The sequence below is a fragment of the Tachysurus fulvidraco genome, chromosome 1, assembly GCF_022655615.1.
Source record: "Tachysurus fulvidraco isolate hzauxx_2018 chromosome 1, HZAU_PFXX_2.0, whole genome shotgun sequence".
Classification (NCBI taxonomy): domain Eukaryota; kingdom Metazoa; phylum Chordata; class Actinopteri; order Siluriformes; family Bagridae; genus Tachysurus; species Tachysurus fulvidraco.
Window position 1 is genome coordinate 3104986 of NC_062518.1, and position 19216 is coordinate 3124201.

The 19216-nt window shown below is 41.9% G+C and overlaps 3 protein-coding genes across 5 annotated transcripts; all 3 read right to left on the reverse strand.

The window, feature by feature from the left end:
- Window positions 1-1718: 1718 nt before the first annotated feature.
- LOC113656370 (arylamine N-acetyltransferase, pineal gland isozyme NAT-10-like) lies at window positions 1719-18161 on the reverse strand. 2 transcript variants are annotated; one of them, XM_047822545.1, is made up of 3 exons: window positions 17869-18161; window positions 11472-11787; window positions 1719-2785 (listed from the first exon to the last, which is right to left on the reverse strand). In XM_047822545.1, exons 2-3 carry the CDS (start codon window positions 11778-11780, stop codon window positions 2222-2224), a joined length of 873 nt encoding a protein of 290 aa, XP_047678501.1. In that variant the 5' UTR covers window positions 11781-11787; window positions 17869-18161; the 3' UTR covers window positions 1719-2221. The 2 variants fall into 2 exon arrangements, with proteins under 2 accessions (XP_047678501.1, XP_027023429.1); XM_027167628.2 differs by lacking the exon at window positions 1719-2785 and having other exon boundaries at window positions 10401-11787; window positions 17869-18153.
- Window positions 4635-7970, reverse strand: LOC113656374 (arylamine N-acetyltransferase, pineal gland isozyme NAT-3-like). 2 transcript variants are annotated; one of them, XM_047822551.1, is made up of 2 exons: window positions 7912-7970; window positions 4635-5959 (listed from the first exon to the last, which is right to left on the reverse strand). In XM_047822551.1, the coding sequence occupies exon 2, from the start codon at window positions 5950-5952 to the stop codon at window positions 5089-5091; it is 864 nt and encodes a 287-aa protein (XP_047678507.1). In that variant the 5' UTR covers window positions 5953-5959; window positions 7912-7970; the 3' UTR covers window positions 4635-5088. The 2 variants fall into 2 exon arrangements, with proteins under 2 accessions (XP_047678507.1, XP_027023432.2); XM_027167631.2 differs by lacking the exon at window positions 7912-7970 and adding an exon at window positions 6292-6557.
- LOC113656372 (arylamine N-acetyltransferase, pineal gland isozyme NAT-10-like) lies at window positions 7149-8968 on the reverse strand. Its single transcript, XM_027167630.2, has 2 exons — window positions 8863-8968; window positions 7149-8534 (listed from the first exon to the last, which is right to left on the reverse strand). The coding sequence occupies exon 2, from the start codon at window positions 8525-8527 to the stop codon at window positions 7655-7657; it is 873 nt and encodes a 290-aa protein (XP_027023431.1). The 5' UTR covers window positions 8528-8534; window positions 8863-8968; the 3' UTR covers window positions 7149-7654.
- Window positions 18162-19216: the final 1055 nt, after the last annotated feature.

A 19216-nucleotide genomic window follows, 5' to 3' on the forward strand; every position in this document is an offset into this window, starting at 1 on the left:
CAACGTTTACACGTAAACATGATGGTGTCATATAACATATAAACGTGTCAACGACGTGTCAGTTATTAAACGTGTCAACAATTAAACGTAAACATAATGCCTTCATATAAACGTGTCGAGGATTAAACGTAATCATAATGTCGTTATATAAACGTGTCAACGTTTACACGTAAACATAATGGTGTCATATAAACGTGTCAGCGATTAAACGTAAACATGATGGTGTCATATAAACGTGTCAAGGATTAAACATAAACATAATGTTGTCATATAAACGTGTCAACTCTTACACGTAAATATAATGGTGCCATACGAACGTGTCAGCGATTAAACATAAACATAATGGTGTCATATAAACGTGTCAACATTTAGATGTAAACATGATGGTGTCATATAAACGTGTCAACTCTTACATGTAAACATAATGGTATACGAACGTGTCAACGTTTAAACTTAAACATAATGGTTTCATATAAACGTGTCAACAATTAAATGTAAACATGATGGTGTCATATAAACGTGTCAACGATTAAACGCAAACATAAAGGTGTCATATAAACGTGTCAATGTTTACACGTAAACATAATGGTGTCATATAAACGTGTCAACGTTTGCACGTAAACATAATGGTGTCATATAAACGTGTCAACGTTTACACGTAAACATGATGGTGTCATATAACAAATAAACGTGTCAAGGATTAAACGTAAACATAATGCCGTCATATAAACGTGTCAACGATTAAACGTAAACATAATGCTGTCATATAAACGTGTCAGCGTTTACGTTTAATGGATTTAATATTTAAAATCACAAGCATTCAATATATTTTAAACAAATATAATTTCTTTATTTCTGTAAATGAAAAATATTTTATATAATTAATGTTAAATTTCCCAAAGTTTCTATAATGAATTCAGAAGTTTATGAGACATTGTAAGTTGCTCGTGTCACCCAGATGAAGATAGTTTGCCTTTTAAGTCTGGTTCATCTTCGGGTTTCTTCCGCATATCGTCTCTCTGAGTTTTCTTCAATACCATCACCTCTGGCTTGCTCATTATAGATACAGTACATATCTAATATATAACAAGTAAATTATATATCTAGAATTTATACATTTCTGTAAAGGTGCTTTGTGCTGATGTCCATTGTTAAAAGTGTCATACAAAAAAATGGAACCGAATTGAATATAAATGTAGAAAATATTATACTATAATACAATATTAATTTAAATTATTTATGTAAACCTTTAGTATTATTTAGCAATCAATTATAATTTAGCTGAGTTATAAGTAAATAAATCAAAAGGTATGTAAGTTGCACAGTTAGTAAATTCAACTAAATCAAATACTTACATAAACATTTAATATAACACTTATTACATCTAGACATCTAGACTTATTACACCTAGATATCACATTTAGCACTAGCGAGGGGTGAATTACTAGACAGCGATCAGAGAACAGTCAGTTGAGAAATATTAAGATATGTGTGATATAAATGCCTTACAGTTTATATGAAGCTTTGTTGTTTATTGGCGTTAAACAACGAGCAAGCAACATGTCTTATCTGTGCGAATTTTATAAGGTACAAATTGTGAAGGGTATCAGACTCCTGAATATGGCTGAAATCAGTGGAAGGAATGTGTACAAGACCATGAAGTAATTCACTCGTGACAACTATCATATGTTCAAATGAACACAAGAACATAACATAGGGATGATTAATACACTTTATTTCAGTCTCGGAGTGATAATATAAGACATACTGGAGTCAGTAGTAATGGTAACATAGAGATGATTAATAATACACTTTATTTCAGTCTCGGAGTGATGCTATAAGACATACTGGAGTCAGTAGTGATGGTACCATGATTGTAACATTTTCTATGATTTTTTTATTTTTTCCAAGATTTATACCTAGAAAATTTCATGTTGGACATCAACTAAAACCGCTAAATCATTTGAGATGTTCTATAGTTTAATTGAAGCTTTGTTGTTGCCTGTGGTTGACTGGGCATTATTGTAGATTTGGGGCTAATTATTCAGAAATCCCCAGCCCTCTAAAAATTAAGTGCCAGATCCAGATCAAGTCCAGTGGACGAGACTATAGTCAGATGGCCAGATGATAAGAGAGGAGATAAGTAAGCACTGAAAATTCAGAATGCCCGTTAGTATTTAAAACTAAGTTATGATATTTAGATATGTGTGATATAAATGCCTTATAGTCTATATGAAGCTTTGTTATTTATTGGCATTAGTTTATTAGCTAAAACGATGTTGAACCTATGCTTTAGTATAGTCTCTATCTCACTGTCAGCTACATCTCTCATCTCGATGATGTCCGTGTCTTCGTCAGGGTTAAAAGTGACTTCACTGTAGGTCCAACCAATCAGAGCTCTGAACCCAGATGGGGTCTGGAGGGAACAGATGGATTTCTGGGTGAACAGAGACTCGGGGCTGGTCTGCAGGTACTCACTTGTGTTCAGGAAATGATCAATCCCACGTGGCGTTAATACGAATGAGTGTATCGTTTTCGTCAGCCGTTTGTCGACGAGGCTGGAACTGGCGAAGGCTTCATTCTGGACCACCGGCTTCCTTCCGGTCTTCTCCAGCATCCAAGTCTCACCGTCCTTCAGCAGGCGGAAGATCCCTGATGGCTGTGGTTGATCTTTACCTGCAATCATTTCTAACGGGTACCAGATCTGGTACGACATTCCAAAACTCACATCAGCTACATACGGCTTGCCTTCGATCTCCACCATGTTAATGAGATGGGAATCCATGTCTGTTTTAGAGTCTGTTTTAGAGATTTAATCTAAAGTCTGAAGTTTGTTTTGTTATAGATGAAATATTAAATAAATCTCCAGATGAAATAATTTCATTTTAATAATTGTAATGAGTTTTGTATTTTTTATTAGTTGTAGCATTAATACAATGACTATCAAAAAATGTTTTTGTTTCAATTTAAGCATAAACAAAATCACAAAATGAATTTCATGCTGTTTTCTGGTATATATTAACTATAAAAATAACATTTTCTCCTGTTTAGTTGTGTCTATTGTGTCTAGTTGTGTCTATGTTGAGTATTGAATGTCTTTGTCACGTCTCACTCCACAGTGGTGTTAATATGAAGCTCACATGAAAGTAGACACAGGTTTTTTTTAGAGTTTAATATGTACAGTATTCTGTTTTTCCCTAGCCTAACATTTGCTATTTTACCATAGATTTGTTCTATAATTTTTTTTTATCTAAAAAGCAGCTGAAATTTATCCTAAACCACTAAAATTCTGTGTAAGATTATCAACAGAGGAAAACAACACTTTCCGGCACTTTCGCAAACAAAGCTGGCCTTTAAAAATACGTAAACTGATTCAATTCGAATCAATTCAAATTTCTATAGCATTTTTTACAACCGACTTTGTCTCGAAGCAGCTTTACAGAACATAAACATAGAAAAAAAAGGTTATTATATATTATCCGTTATTGATTTCTTTATTTTTTTTATTTCTACTTCGACATTATTTGTTCACAAGTTTCCGTTCATTTACATTTACGTTTACAGCATGTGACAGACGCCTTTATCCAGAGCGACGTACAGTACATACTGTACTGTAAGTGCTGAAATCTCTATCGCTGGATACATTAATGTTGGTTCACTAGATTACATACTTAAGATAAGATATCATGAGTTTAAGTCATTGTTCAAAGTTACAATAAAAAAGTTTCAAAGGTTGGTTTTTTTTCATATAAATGCAAAAGATAAGGAAAGAAGTGCTAGTTGTTTCCTGAATGAGTAGGTCTTCAACCGCCGTTCCTTTCCTGCCCCATTATCTCTTTATCAACTCGGTGTTATTTGCTCTAAAGAGCCAAACATGGCTATGTAGAGATTGTTTCACACAGAGTCCTTTTCTTTTATTTGCCACTTGACACATCGTGTGAGAGATTACATTTTAAAAGTCTAAGAGTATTAACATTGAGTCTGGGCCAAATGATAATCATATAACTTGACATTGAATTTGCATAAAATAAGTCACTAACGTGTGTAATGTTTAAGTAGATTTGGTTTGTACCGCATCGCCACAACCTCTGTGTGTCAATGTTTAAGTTATCTGGTGTACACCTAAAGGACACTAAAAACTGCTTTTATATGAGAGAGTTTCCAAACAGAACCCTAGAATTACCAAGCAAACCTTTAAAGAACGCTTCTGGGAGGTTCTAGTTTTTTTTTAAAAAACTAATGAGCTGTAATTTGTACCAAACTTCCATCCAGTTTACACACATACTGTACACAAAATCCCTCAATGGTTAATTAGATCATTTACATTTACATTTACATTTACAGCATTTGGCAGACGCGTTTATCCAGAGTGACGTACATAAGTGGTTAAATCTCTAACACTGAATACATTAATGCTGCTCACTAGGTTACAGACTTAAGATACCATGAGTTTAAAACATTTGTTCAAAGTTACAATGAAAAAGTGTCAAAGTTTTTTTTTTTTTTAATGCAAAAGATAAGGAAAGAAGTGCTAGTTGAAGTGTTTCCTGAATAAGTAGGTCTTCAACCGCCGCTTGAAAATAGCCAGTGACTCGGCTGTCCGGACCTCTAGGGGAAGTTCATTCCACCACCTTGGTGCCAGAACAGAGAAGAGTCTTGTAGTATACTTGCCTCTTACCCTGAGAGATGGTGGAACCAGTCGAGCAGTGCTGGTAGATCGGAGGTTGCGGGGTGCAGTGTGAGGAGTGATGAGGGCTTTGAATTCTCTAGAACCCAACATGGTGTATTTAGAGGGCATGTGGTGGCCTAGTGGTTAAGGTGTTGGGCTACCAATCAGAAGGTTGTGAGTTTGATCCCAGATCCACCAAGCTGCTATCTCTGGGCCCCTGAGCAAGGCCCTTAACCCTCAATTGCTCAGTTGTATAAATATGAGATAATGCAAGTCTCTGGATAAGAGCGTCTGCCAAATGCTGTAAATGTAAATTTAGAATGTTTCGAATTTGTGTGCACAAAAAGGCTGACGTTATGATCTTGGTTGTTAGCGATATCTTATAAAACTGTGCACGATGTATAGACACCATATTCTTCTTATGCAGCTTTGTTGTCAATTGGCGTTAGTTTATTAGCTAAAACGATGTTGAACTTTTCCTTTAGTATAGTCTCTATCTCACTGTCAGCTAAAACTCTTATGTCGATGATATCCGTGTCTTCGTCAGGGTTAAAAGTGACTTCACAGTAGGTCCAACCAATCAGAGATCTGAACCCGGTTGGGGTCTGGAGGGAACAGATGGATTTCTGGGTGAACAGAGACTCGGGGCTGGTCTGCAGGTACTCACTTGTGTTCAGGAAATGATCAATCCCACGTGGCGTTAATACGAAAGAGTGTATCGGCTTCGTCAGGCGTTTGTCGATGAAGCTGGGTTTGGCGAGGGCTTTGTTCTGGATCACTGGCTTCCTTCCGGTCTTCTCCAGCATCCAAGTCTCACCGTCCTTCAGCAGGCGGAAGATCCCTGATGGCTGTGGTTGATCTTTACCTGCAATCATTTCTAACGGGTACCAGATCTGGTACGACACTCCAAAACTCACATCAGCTACATACGGCTTGCCTTCGATCTCCACCATGTTAATGAGATGGGAATCCATGGGGCTGAAGTCATTTTTGAGGGTTTGGAATTCTCTAGAACCCAACATGGTGTATTTGTAACCCATCTCTCTCAGCACCCAGGAGAAAAGAAGGTTGTTTTCACAGCACCATCCTCCACGACGGTTTCTCACGATCTTCTCATAAATGATCTGTAGGTCCATGGTGATCCGCTCTCCACAGTGGATGCTGAGGTTCTCAAAGGGGACGCTCATCACGTGCAGCTCGTGGACGGTGCGGAGTGTGGCCAAGTCGGGTTTCTCGTACACGCCGCCGAACCCGATCCTTCTGAAGTATTCCTGCAGATTCATTATGTTCCTGCAAAAGAACGAAAGAAGACACACCTGCCTCAAAATCTAGCCTTCTGAAAAGTCTAGCTTGGCTGGAAAAATCCAGTTTGAACCAGTATTAACAATTATAGGTGTTTGACTATTGAACAGGATTAAGGCAAAAATGAATAACTTAAAGAATAGTTTCCTTTAAACGGTGTCATATTGGACCAATTGGACATTTTCTGAATAGTTGGATATTTGTAGATTTTTTTTTACAATTATAGATGTTATAAAAGTTACAGAACTCCTGCTCTATTTTCACTACTTTTATGTAAAACAGTATGTAAAAACCATCCAAATAATACTTTGAAACCGTACCTTCACTGCAAACCGTCGACACGTGTTCAGAGAGAGTGTTCGAGGCGTCGAATCCTCCTGAAGACCAAAGAATGAATGAGAACGGACAGAGATAACCTTTGGACCACTGGATTGCAGAAGGTACGGTTGTGATAACACATTGTGATGAAAAAGAGACAAAGGTAACCCTTTCGTCTAACGTTTAGATTGAAGCTAAATTTTATGTACATTTGTAATGAAACTACCTAACAATACCTGCATAAAGCACAATTACCCAAAATGAATGATTTTAAGCTAAACTAGATAGACTATGAAAATAATGGTTTTAAGAATATATATTTTCATCCTAAGAGTTAAAAGTAAATATAAAATAGCTCTTGAATTTATGATTTTAAAACCAATTACCAATAAATAAATAAATAAATATCATGATACAGGGGGCACAGTGGCTTAGTGGTTAGCACGTTCGCCTCACACCTCCAATGTTGGGGGTTCGATTCCCGCCTCCGCCTTGTGTGTGTGGAGTTTGCATGTTCTCCCCATGCCACGGGGGTTTCTTGTTAATGGTTAAAGTGGTGAAATTCATGATGCCCGTTAGCGGTTTAAGACACAATAGGCTTGGGAAGCCTAAGTCATAGTATTAAGATATGTGTGATATAAACGCCTTACAGTTTATATGAAGCTTTGTTGTTTATCTGCGTTAAACAATGTGCAAGCAACATTTCTTATCTGTGCGAATTTTATAAGATACAAATTGTGAAGGGTATCAGACTCCTGAATATGGCTGAAATCAGTGGAAGGAATGTGTACAAGATCATGAAATAATTTACTTGTGATAACTATCATATGTTCAAATGAACACAAGAACATAACATAGGGATGATTAATAATACACTTTATTTCAGTCTCGGAGTGATGCTATAAGACATACTGGAGTCAGTAGTGATGGTAACATAGAGATGATTAATAATACACTTTATTTCAGTCTCGGAGTGATGCTTTAAGACATACTGGAGTCAGAAGTGATGGTACCATGATTGTAACATTTTCTATGATTTTTGAAATTTTTTCCATGATTTATACCTAGAAAATTTCATGTTGCACATCAACTAAAACCGCTAAATCATTTGAGATGTTCTATAGTTTAACTGAAGCTTTGTTGTTGCCTGTGGTTGACTGGGCATTATTGTAGATTTGGGCTAATTATTCAGAAATCCCCAGCCCTCTAAAAATGAAGTGCCAGATACAGATCAAGTACATTGGACGAGACTATAGTCAGATGGCCAGATGATAAGAGAGGAGATAAGTAAGCACTGAAAATTCAGAATGCCCGTTAGTGTTTAAAACTAAGTCATGGTATTTAGATGTGTGTGATATAAATGCCTTATAGTTTATATGAAGCTTTGTTATTTATTGGCATTAGTTTATTAGCTAAAACGATGTTGAACTTATGCTTTAGTATAGTCTCTATCTCACTGTCAGCTACATCTCTCATCTCGATGATGTCCGTGTCTTCGTCAGGGTTAAAAGTGACTTCACTGTAGGTCCAACCAATCAGAGCTCTGAACCCAGATGGGGTCTGGAGGGAACAGATGGATTTCTGGGTGAACAGAGACTCGGGGCTGGTCTGCAGGTACTCACTTGTGTTCAGGAAATGATCAATCCCACGTGGCATTAATACGAAAGAGTATATCGTTTTCGTCAGGCGTTTGTCGACGAGGCTGGAACTGGCGAAGGCTTCATTCTGGACCACCGGCTTCCTTCCGGTCTTCTCCAGCGTCCAAGTCTCACCGTCCTTCAGCAGGCGGAAGATCCCTGATGGCTGTGGTTGATCTTTACCTGCAATCATTTCTAACGGGTACCAGATCTGGTACGACACTCCAAAACTCACATCAGCTACATACGGCTTGCCTTCGATCTCCACCATGTTAATGAGATGGGAATCCATGGGATTAAAGTCATTTTTGAGCGTGTTGAAGACTTTAGCACCAAGTGTGGTGTATTTGTAACCCATCTCTCTCAGCACCCAGGAGAAAAGAAGGTTGTTTTCAGAGCACCATCCTCCACGACGGTTTCTCACGATCTTCTCATAAATGATCTGTAGGTCCATGGTGTTCCGCTCTCCACAGTGGATGCTGAGGTTCTCGAAGGGGACGCTCATCACGTGCAGCTCGTGGACGGTGCGGAGTGTGGCCAAGTCGGGTTTCTCGTACACGCCGCCGAACCTGATCCTTCTGAAGTATTCCTGCAGATTCATTATGTTTCTGCAAAAGAACGAAAGAAGACACACCTGCCTCAAAATCTAGCCTTCTGAAAAGTCTAGCTCGGCTGGAAAAATCCAGTTTGAACTAGTATTAACAATTATAGGTGTTTGACTATTGAACAGGATTAAGGCAAAAATGAATAACTTGAATATTTTCCTTTAAACGGTGTCAGATTGAATCAATTGGACATTTTCTGAATAGTTGGATGTTTGTAGAATTTTTTTACAATTATAGATGTTATAAAAGTTACAGAACTCCTGCTCTATTTTCACTACTTTTATGTAAAACAGTATGTAAAAACCATCCAAATTATACATTTAAACCATACCTTCACTGCAAACCGTCGACAAGGCGTCGAATCCACCTGAAGACCGAAGAATGAATGAGAACAGAGATAACCTTTGGACCACTGGATTGCAGAAGGTATGGTTGTGATAACACTTTGTGATGAAAAGAGACAAAGGTAACCCTTACGTCTAACGTTTAGATTGAAGCTAAATTTCATATACATTTATAATGAAACTACCTAACCAATTAGAGGTCTTCTCGGGTCTAAAGAAATGTACCCGACCCGAAGTGACCCGAATTACTTTTTACACGAACCCGACGTGCATAATTTTTTTTTTTTTTTAAGAAAGACCCGACCCGAGACAAACCTGAAAAAATGAGACCCGAGTCTGACCCGACCCGTTGGCATTTTTTTTTAACCCGACTGGACCCGAATGTTGCATAACTCTACACTAAAGTAACCGCTACAGAGTGGATTCGAAATTGATTGACAGGTCTGTTTCAACGTAAATTAGCTTACCGCCAGCCACACGTCACCAGCCACATGTCACAAGCAGTCTTGGCAAACAGAGGAGAGGTTGGAAAAGGACTCGAGTTGATGCACACACGCGAGATACAGTAGTTCGGGTCTTCTCGGGTCCGTTCGGTAAAAACAAATTCATTTTAAATTACCCGAGACCCGATGCCGCTATTATTATTCCCAACCTGTGTCCGAGGCACATGTGAAACCTTTAGACCCGAATTCGCTCGGACCTCGGGCCAGACCTTGGGTTTTCGGATCTAAGTGGACCCCTGAAGACCTCTACTACCAATACCTGCATAAAGCACATAAAGTATAAAGACCCAAAATGAATGATTTTAAGCTAAACTAGATAGACTATGAAAATAACAGTTTTAAGAATATATTTTCAACCTAAGAGTTAAAAGTAAATATAAAATAGCTCTTGAATTTTATGATTTTTAAACCAATTACCAAAAAAAAAAAAGTCATGATGTGGGGGGCACGTTGGCTTAGCGGTTAGCACGTTCGCCTCACACCTCCAGGGTTGGGGGTTCGATTCCCAGCTCCACCTTGTGTGTGGAGTTTGCATGTTCTCCCCGTGCCTCGGGGGTTTCCTCCGGGTACTCCGGTTTCCTCCCCCGGTCCAAAGACATGCATGGTAGGTTGATTGTCATCTCTGGAAAATTGTACGTAGTGTGTGTGAGTGAATGAGAGTGTGTGTGCCCTGTGATGGGTTGTCACTCCGTCCAGGGTGTATCCTGCCTTGATGCCCGATGACGCCTAAGATAGGCACAGGCTCCCCGTGACCCGAGAAGTTTGGATAAGCGGCAGAAAATGAATGAATGAATGAATGAAATTCATGATGCCTGTTAGCGGTTTAAGACACAAAAGGCGGTGTGATATATGTGTGATATAAACGCCTTACAGTTTATATGAAGCTTTGTTGTTTATCGGTGTTAAACAACGGGCAAGCAACATTTCTTATCTGTGCGAATTTTATAAGGTACAAATTGTGAAGGGTATCAGACTCCTTCAGACTATCATATGTTCAAATGAACACAAGAACATAACATAGAGATGATTAATAATACACTTTATTTCAGTCTAGGAGTGATGCTATAAGACATACTGGAGTCAGTAGTGATGGTAACATAGAGATGATTAATAATACACTTTATTTCAGTCTCGGAGTGATGCTATAAGACATACTGGAGTCAGTAGTGATGGTACCATGATTGTAACATTTTCTATGATTTTTGAAATTTTTTCCATGATTTATACCTAGAAAATTTCATGTTGGACATCAACTAAAACCGCTAAATCATTAGAGATGTTCTATAGTTTAACTGAAGCTTTGTTGTTGCCTGTGGTTGACTGGGCATTATTGTAGATTTGGGGCTAATTATTCAGAAATCCACAGCCCTCTGAAAATGAAGTGCCAGATCCAGATCAAGTCCAGTGGACGAAACTATAGTCAGATGGCCAGATGATAAGAGAGGAGATAAGTAAGCACTGAAAATTCCGAATGCCCGTTAGTGTTTAAAACTAAGTCATGGTATTTAGATGTGTGTGATATAAATGCCTTATAGTTTATATGAAGCTTTGTTATTTATTGGCGTTAGTTTATTAGCTAAAACGATGTTGAACCTATGCTTTAGTATAGTCTCTATCTCACTGTCAGCTACATCTCTCATCTCGACGATGTCCGTATCTTCGTCAGGGTTAAAAGTGACTTCACTGTAGGTCCAACCAACCAGAGCTCTGAACCCAGATGGGGTCTGGAGGGAACAGATGGATTTCTGGGTGAACAGAGACTCGGGGCTGGTCTGCAGGTACTCGGTTGTGTTCAGGAAATGATCAATCCCACGTGGCGTTAATACGAAAGAATATATCGTTTTCGTCAGGTGTTTGTCGACGAGGCTGGAACTGGCGAAGGCTTCATTCTGGACCACCGGCTTCCTTCTGGTCTTCTCCAACATCCAAGTCTCACCGTCATTCAGCAGGCGGAAGATCCCTGATGGCTGTGGTTGATCTTTACCTGCAATCATTTCTAACGGGTACCAGATCTGGTACGACACTCCAAAACTCACATCAGCTACATACGGTTTGCCTTCGATCTCCACCATGTTAATGAGATGGGAATCCATGGGATTAAAGTCATTTTTGAGCGTGTTGAAGACTTTAGCACCAAGTGTGGTGTATTTGTAACCCATCTCTCTCAGCACCCAGGAGAAAAGAAGGTTGTTTTCAGAGCACCATCCTCCACGACGGTTTCTCACGATCTTCTCATAAATGATCTGTAGGTCCATGGTGTTCCGCTCTCCACAGTGGATGCTGAGGTTCTCGAAGGGGACGCTCATCACGTGCAGCTGGTGGACGGTGCGGAGCGTGGCCAAGTCGGGTTTCTCGTACACGCCGCCAAACCCGATCCTTCTGAAGTATTCCTGCAGATTCATTATGTTCCTGCAAAAGAACAAAAGAACAAACGTTTGCATTAAAATGTAGAGAATTGTGTGTAAAAATTTAACAGCTCTTTTTCATTGTTATTTTGTAACAGTGGTTTAAATGGTAAGATAAAATTATTATGATTGTTATGACGTCACTAAAGAGTGATAATGCAACTTTAACCATTAACAAGATTCTGAATAAGGGTTTTCTAAAAACCCTTATGAGTAAATTAAAATCAAGGTCCGTGACGTCGCCCGGTAAGGCGCAACCGGGGCCTCGCCCCGGAGCCAGGCCCGGGGTTGGGGCTCGCATGCGAGCGCCTGGTGGCCGGGTCTTGCCCCACGGGGCCCGGCCGGGCTCAGCCCGAAAGAGTGACGTGGGGCCGATCTCCTGTGGGCCCACCACCTACAGGAGAAACCGTAAGGGGCCGGTGCAATGTGGATTGGGTGGCAGTCGAAGGCAGGGGGCCTCGGCAACCCAATCCCCAGACACAGAATCTGGCACTAGGGACATGGAATGTCACCTCGCTGGGGGGGAAGGAGCTTGAGCTGGTGCGGGAGGTTGAGAGATACCGACTAGATATAGTTGGGCTCACCTCCACACACAGCTTGGGCTCTGGAATCCAACTCCTTGAGAGAGGCTGGACTCTCTACTACTCTGGAGTTGCCCATGGTGAGAGGCGGCGGGCTGGTGTGGGCTTGTTCACAGCCCCCCAGCTTAGCAACCATGTGTTGGAGATCACCCCGGTGAACGAGAGGGTCGTTTCCCTGCGCCTTCGGGTCGGGATAGGTCTCTCACAGTTATTTGTGCTTATGGGCCAAATGGCAGTGTAGAGTACCCGACCTTCTTGGCGTGTCTGGAAGGGGTGCTGGAAAGTGCTCCGACCGGGGACTCCGTTGTTCTACTGGGGGACTTCAACGCGTGGGCAGTGACAGTGACACCTGGAGGGGTGTGATTGGGAGGAACGGCCCCCCCGACCTGAACCCGAGTGGTGTTCTGTTATTGGACTTCTGTGCTAGTCACATAATGAACACCATGTTCAAGCATAAGGGTGTCCATCAGTACACATGGCACCAGGACACCCTAGGTTGGAAGTCGATGATCGACTTTGTGGTTGTTTCATCAGACCTCCGGCCGTATGTCTTGGACACTCGGGTAAAGAGAGGGGCGGAGCTGTCAACTGATCACCACCTGGTGGTGAGTTGGATCCGATGGTGGGGGAGGAAGTTGGACAGACTTGGCAGACCCAAACGTACTGTGAGGGTCTGCTGGGAACGTTTGACAGAGTCTCCGGTCAGAGAGATCTTCAACTCCCACCTCCGGCAGAGCTTCAATCAGATCCCGAGGGAGGTTGGAGACATTGAGTCCGAGTGGACCATGTTCTCCACTTCCATTGTCGACACGGCCGCTCGGAGCTGTGGCCGTAAGGTCTCCGGTGCCTGTCGTGGTGGCAATCCCCGAACCCGGTGGTGGACCCCGGAAGTAAGGGATGCCGTCAAGCTGAAGAAGGAGTCCTATCGAGCATGGTTAGCTCGGGAGACTCCGGAGGCAGCTGATAGGTACAGAAGGGCCAAGCGAGCTTCAGCCCGGGTGGTTACGGAGGCAAAAACTCGGGTCTAGGAGGAGTTCGGTGAGGCCATGGAGAAGGACTATCGGTTGGCCTCGAAGAAATTCTGGCAAACCGTCCGGCGCCTCAGGAGGGGGAAGCGGTGCCCTGCTCACACTGTTTACAGTGGGAGTGGGAATCTGCTGACTTCGACTGGGGACATCCTCGGATGGTGGAAGGAATACTTCGAGGTTCTCCTAAACCCCACCGACATGTCTTCCACTGAGGAAGCAGAGGGCGGGGTCTCAGTTGTGGACTCGTCGATTCCCCAAGCTGAGGTCACTGAGGTAGTTGACAAGCTCCTCAGTGGCAAGGCACCGGGGGTGGATGAAATCCGCCCTGATTACCTCAAGTCTCTGGATGTTGTGGGGCTGTCTTGGTTGACACGCCTCTGCAACATCGCATGGAGGTTGGGGAAAGTGCCTCTAGACTGACAGACTGGGGTGGTGGTCCCTCTGTTTAAGAAGGGGGACCGGAGGGTGTGTTCCAACTATAGGGGGATCACACTCCTCAGTCTCCCCGGAAAAGTCTATGCCAGGGTACTGGAGAGGAGAATTCGGCCGATAGTCGAACCTCGGATTCAGGAGGAACAATGCGGGTTTCGTCCCGGTCGTGGAACACTGGACCATCTCTATACCCTCGCCAGCTTGCTGGAGGGTTCATGGGAGTTTGCCCAACCAGTTCACATGTGTTTCGTGGATTTGGAGAAGGCTTTCGACTGTGTCCCTCGTGGTGACCTGTGGGGGGTGCTCTGGGAGTATGGGGTCCGGGGCCCTCTTTTAAGGTCTGTCCAGTCCCTATATGACCGGAGCAGGAGTTTGGTTCGCATTGCCGGCAGTAAGTCAGACTTGTTCCTGGTGCATGTTGGACTCCGGCAGGGCTGCCCTTTGTCACCGGTCCTGTTCATTATTTATATGCACAGGATTTCTAGGCGCAGTATGGGGCCAGAGGGAGTCCGGTTTGGGGACCACAGGATTTCGTCTCTGCTTTTTGCAGATGATGTTGTCCTGTTGGCTTCCTCAAACCAGGACCTTCAGCGTGCACTGGGACGGTTTGCAGCTGAGTGTGAAGCGGCGGGGATGAGAATCAGCACCTCCAAGTCCGAGGCCATGGTTCTCAGTCGGAAAAGGGTGGCTTGCCCCCTTCAGGTTGGTGGAGAGCTCCTGCCTCAAGTGGAGGAGTTTAAGTATGTTGGGGTCTAGTTTACGAGTGAGGGAAGGATGGAGCGGGAGATCGACAGGCGGATTGGTGTATCTTCTGCAGTGATGCAGTCGATATACCGATCTGTTGTGGTGAAGAAAGAGCTGAGCCACAAGGCGAAGCTCTCTATTTACCGGTCGATCTACGTTCCTACCCTCACCTATGGTCATGAGCTTTGGGTCATGACCGAAAGGACGAGATCCCGGATACAGGCGGCCGAAATGAGTTTCCTCCGCAGGGTGGCTGGGCGCTCCCTTAGAGATAGGGTGAGGAGCTCGGTCACTCGGGAGGAGCTCAGAGTAGAGCCGTTGCTCCTCCACATCGAGAGGAGTCAGCTGAGGTGGCTCGGGCATCTGTTTTGGATGCCTCCTGGACGCCTCCCTGGGGAGGTGTTCCGGGCATGTCCAACCGGGAGGAGGCCCCTGGGAAGACCTAGGACATGCTGGAGGGACTATGTCTCTCGGCTGGCCTGGGAACGCCTCGGTATTCCCCCAGAAGAGCTGGAGGAAGTGTCTGGGGAGAGGGAAGTCTGGGCATCCCTGCTTAGACTGCTGCCCCCGCGACCCAGCCCCGGATAAGCGGTAGAATAAGAAGAAGAAGATTCTGAATGGTCTCAGGGTGGCACGGTGGCTTAGTGGTTAGCACGTTCGCCTCACACCTCCAGGGTTGGGGGTTCGATTCCCGCCTCCGCCTTGTGTGTGTGGAGTTTGCATGTTCTCCCGAGTACTCGGGGGTTTCCTCCGGGTACTCCGGTTTCCTCCCCCGGTCCAAAGACATGCATGGTAGGTTGATTGGCATCTCTGGAAAATTGTCTGTAGTGTGTGAGTGTGTGAGTGAATGAGAGTGTGTGTGCCCTGTGATGGGTTGCCACTCCGTCCAGGGTGTATCCTGCCTCGATGCCCGATGACGCCTGAGATAGGCACAGGCTCTCGTGACCCGAGAAGTTCGGATAAGCGGTAGAAAATGAATGAATGGTCTCATGGATTATTCTGTTCCATATACAGGCCAATCGTGGATTTTTTAAAACATGTGTAGCTACAAATATGAATATTATGGCACATCAATACCATCCTGTTTACTAACATCACTATTCTGTGCCTTATCTTCAAGAAGAGCCCACAGCATCTTGAAAGCCTTCTTGTCATCCTTGCGATGTGTGTATGTCAAATTCATCTGAGAGAAGCCTCGTACGTATTCTGCCCCGGAGAAGGGAATTATATCGATGCACTTAAAGGGGTCTAAGATTTCACTTGAGACCTGTTGTCCATTTCTGTCCTTGTAAACTCTCTGAAAGCACACAATACAACTCCGGAACAGTCGGTTCGAAAACACTCGCAGAGGGACTTCGCTGTTTCAGGTTAAGGTTATTATTTGTTGAGGCCAAATATAATTCATCTGATCAGTGGACTTTTTTTGTCCTTTTGATCAGGCACACCATCAGCTTTAGTCGTGGATTTAAAAAATAAAAATATCTTTGACATTTTGTAAATATAATTATATTATTATTAAATATTATTTAGAAAGACCAACAATAATCACCAACCAATGAGAGTGACTGTAAACTTAAGAAAGCTGATTGGTCAAAAATATATGTTGAAGACCAACAGCGAAACACCACCTCTAAGTTCATCTGCATAAACACACACACACACACATACAGACGCACACACACACAGACACACACATACCCAAACACACACATACACACAAACACACACACGCACGCACAGACACACAAACACACACATACACAAACACACGCGCACACACATGCCCAAACACACACACATACATACACAAACACACGCGCACACACACATACCCAAACACACACATACACAAACACACGCATGCACGCACACACAAACACACGCACGCACACACAAGCACACGCACGCACACACAAGCACACAAACAAAAAACACACGCATGCACACAACACACGCATACACAAACACACACGCACACACACATACACAAACACACATACCCAAACACACGTGCACACACATACCCAAACACACACACACACACGTACCCAAACACACACAAACACATGCACACACACAACACACACATACCCAAACACACATGCACATACACAAACACACACGCAACACACATACCCAAACACACACGCACACACATACACAAACACACACATACCCAAACACACACACACATGCACACACACACAAAAACACGCATGCACACACAAAAACACACATGCACACACAAAAACACGCATGCACACACAAAAACACGCATGCACACACAAACACACACAAACAGAAAAACACACCCATGCATACACAAGCACACATACACAATGCCGGATCCGGCTCAAATTAAGCACTAAAAAGCTTTATGACTGGAATAAACAGCAATATTCATCTAGAAACTGCATTAAGACAATACAGAAAACATTGCGTTTGCATTGCATTTGGTGGATGTAACGGTGGATGTGTATGAGCTGTAATGTGAATCTGGAAGTGACTTGAAATTGAAAAAAAAGTTTGATTGACAAAAAACAAACAAACCATTTTGTTATACATTTCCTTCTTTTCCACTATCTTCATACAAGAAAGAATTGACCTTGTAAATGTTTCTGGAAAACGTGTAGATATCATGGTTAATATGTCATGTTAATATATTGCCATAATTAAATTCCATAACATGCCAATACATGTGATACCAATTTCACGTGTTCGCATATACATAAGTTATTGCATAATTCTTTTCGTTAATTCTTAGTTTTTGCCAATAGAAAATATGACCTAGGCATCATGAGATATGAGCAACAAAATGATCCTGCCATTAGCTATATAGAAGACATATCTTGTATGTATAGGGCTTATATGTGGATATATGCGAAGCAATAGGAGACCTGTATATGCATATATGCACCTCAATTTTGCCTATATGTGACATATACGCATATATGCAGCATATATATTGCCATATATGTGCATATATGCCACATATAGTTTTTTCCATATGGGGAATATTATTATAAACATTTAAATAATATTTTACATACGATAATATATATCCAACAATATATATATATATATATATATATATATATATATATATATATATATATATATATACACACACACACACACACACACACACACACACACACACACAATAATATATATACACAATACTATATATAACATATGTGATAAACGGAACTGTTTACTTGCAATAACGGTACCAGGATAATGAAAGTAAACTTAAATAAAAAAGAAGAATAAATAACAAATCCGGCATTTACACCATACCTGCAAAAACAAAGCACAGCCGAATCTTGGTGAATAATGTAGAATAATGTCAGTTCTTGGTGAATAATGTAGAATATTGTTAGTTCTTGCCCACAGGTCTGGGAGGAGATCAGATGAATGTAATCAGATGAAGTTTCAAGCTTCCGGGTTTAAAAACCGGAAGTCAACTAAATTCGAGTAAAGAGCTCAGAATGCTGCATCGAGTTGATCGTGATGACAAAAGAAACTTTCTGAAACCGTGAAAATTGCATTCCGATTTTTTCCCCCGAAAGCATTTCCTTATTTCAAGTTTTAAAACACGCGTCTGTCACCTGGTGGTCAAAAGTACGAAGTGCAAATAGTTTGAACAATAAAGACATAATAACACTAAACAATGCTGTAAAACATTCATTCATTCATTCATTCATTCATTCATTCATTATCTACCGCTTATCCGAACTTCACGGGGAGCCTGTGCCTATCTCAGGCGTCATCGGGCATCGAGGCAGGATACACCCTGGACGGAGTGCCAACCCATTGCAGGGCACACACACACTCTCATTCACTCACACACTCACACACTACGGACAATTTTCCAGAGATGCCAATCAACCTACCATACATGTCTTTGGACCTGGGGAGGAAACCGGAGTACCCGGAGGAAACCCCCGAGGCACGGGGAGAACATGCAAACTCCTCACACACAAGGCGGAGGCGGGAATCGAACCCCCCAACCCTGGAGGTGTGAGGCGAACGTGCTAACCACTAAGACACCATGCACCACTTTGCTGTAAAACAATTTTCATTTATTTACAGTAAGAATTTTAGGTTAAGCAAACAAACATAAACAAATAGAATAGTTTATATGTAACCCAGTACTAGTCCCATCTCTGGACCCAGACCAAATTTAAATAAATATACTTTCTAAATCTGACCTTTGCCTTGTGTGTTTTCTCACAGGACATGCTGTGGGTTTAGTTCGTATAGATTAAAGTCAATTGCATTTAATTGTATGTTAGCATTTTATAATTCTAACTGTTGTTTGTTTTTTGTATACCTCTCCTGGCCTAAATCTATCGTTAACTTTCTATCGAATTATTTTGCTATAACTTTAATGTTTTTCTTTTTGTTTATCTTGTCACACAAGACAGTGTTTGCTCTTTGTGGTTCATGGTTCTTCACTGGCATTGACTTCTGGACTGCTTTAACATACTGTAACACAAGCACTATAAGCTGTAGCTTTTAAAACAGTAAGTAAGTTAGTTTTCAACTAAACAATAAAATCTATACAAATGAACAACAACACTGAACAATATAGATTCAAATGTTATTTGTAAGCACAGTGAAATAATGCAAAAGGTTGGTGGAA

Bases quoted from the DNA above. Each gene is read 5' to 3' on its own strand.
- LOC113656372 (XM_027167630.2), bottom strand. From the start codon at position 8,527: ATGAATCTGCAGGAATACTTCAGAAGGATCAGGTTCGGCGGCGTGTAC.
- LOC113656370 (XM_047822545.1), bottom strand. From the start codon at position 11,780: ATGAATCTGCAGGAATACTTCAGAAGGATCGGGTTTGGCGGCGTGTAC. The intron at 2,786-11,471 runs ATGGATTCCCAT...TCTAAAACAGAC, and splicing joins TCAAAAATGACTTTAATCCC to ATGGATTCCCATCTCATTAA.
- LOC113656374 (XM_047822551.1), bottom strand. From the start codon at position 5,952: ATGAATCTGCAGGAATACTTCAGAAGGATCGGGTTCGGCGGCGTGTAC.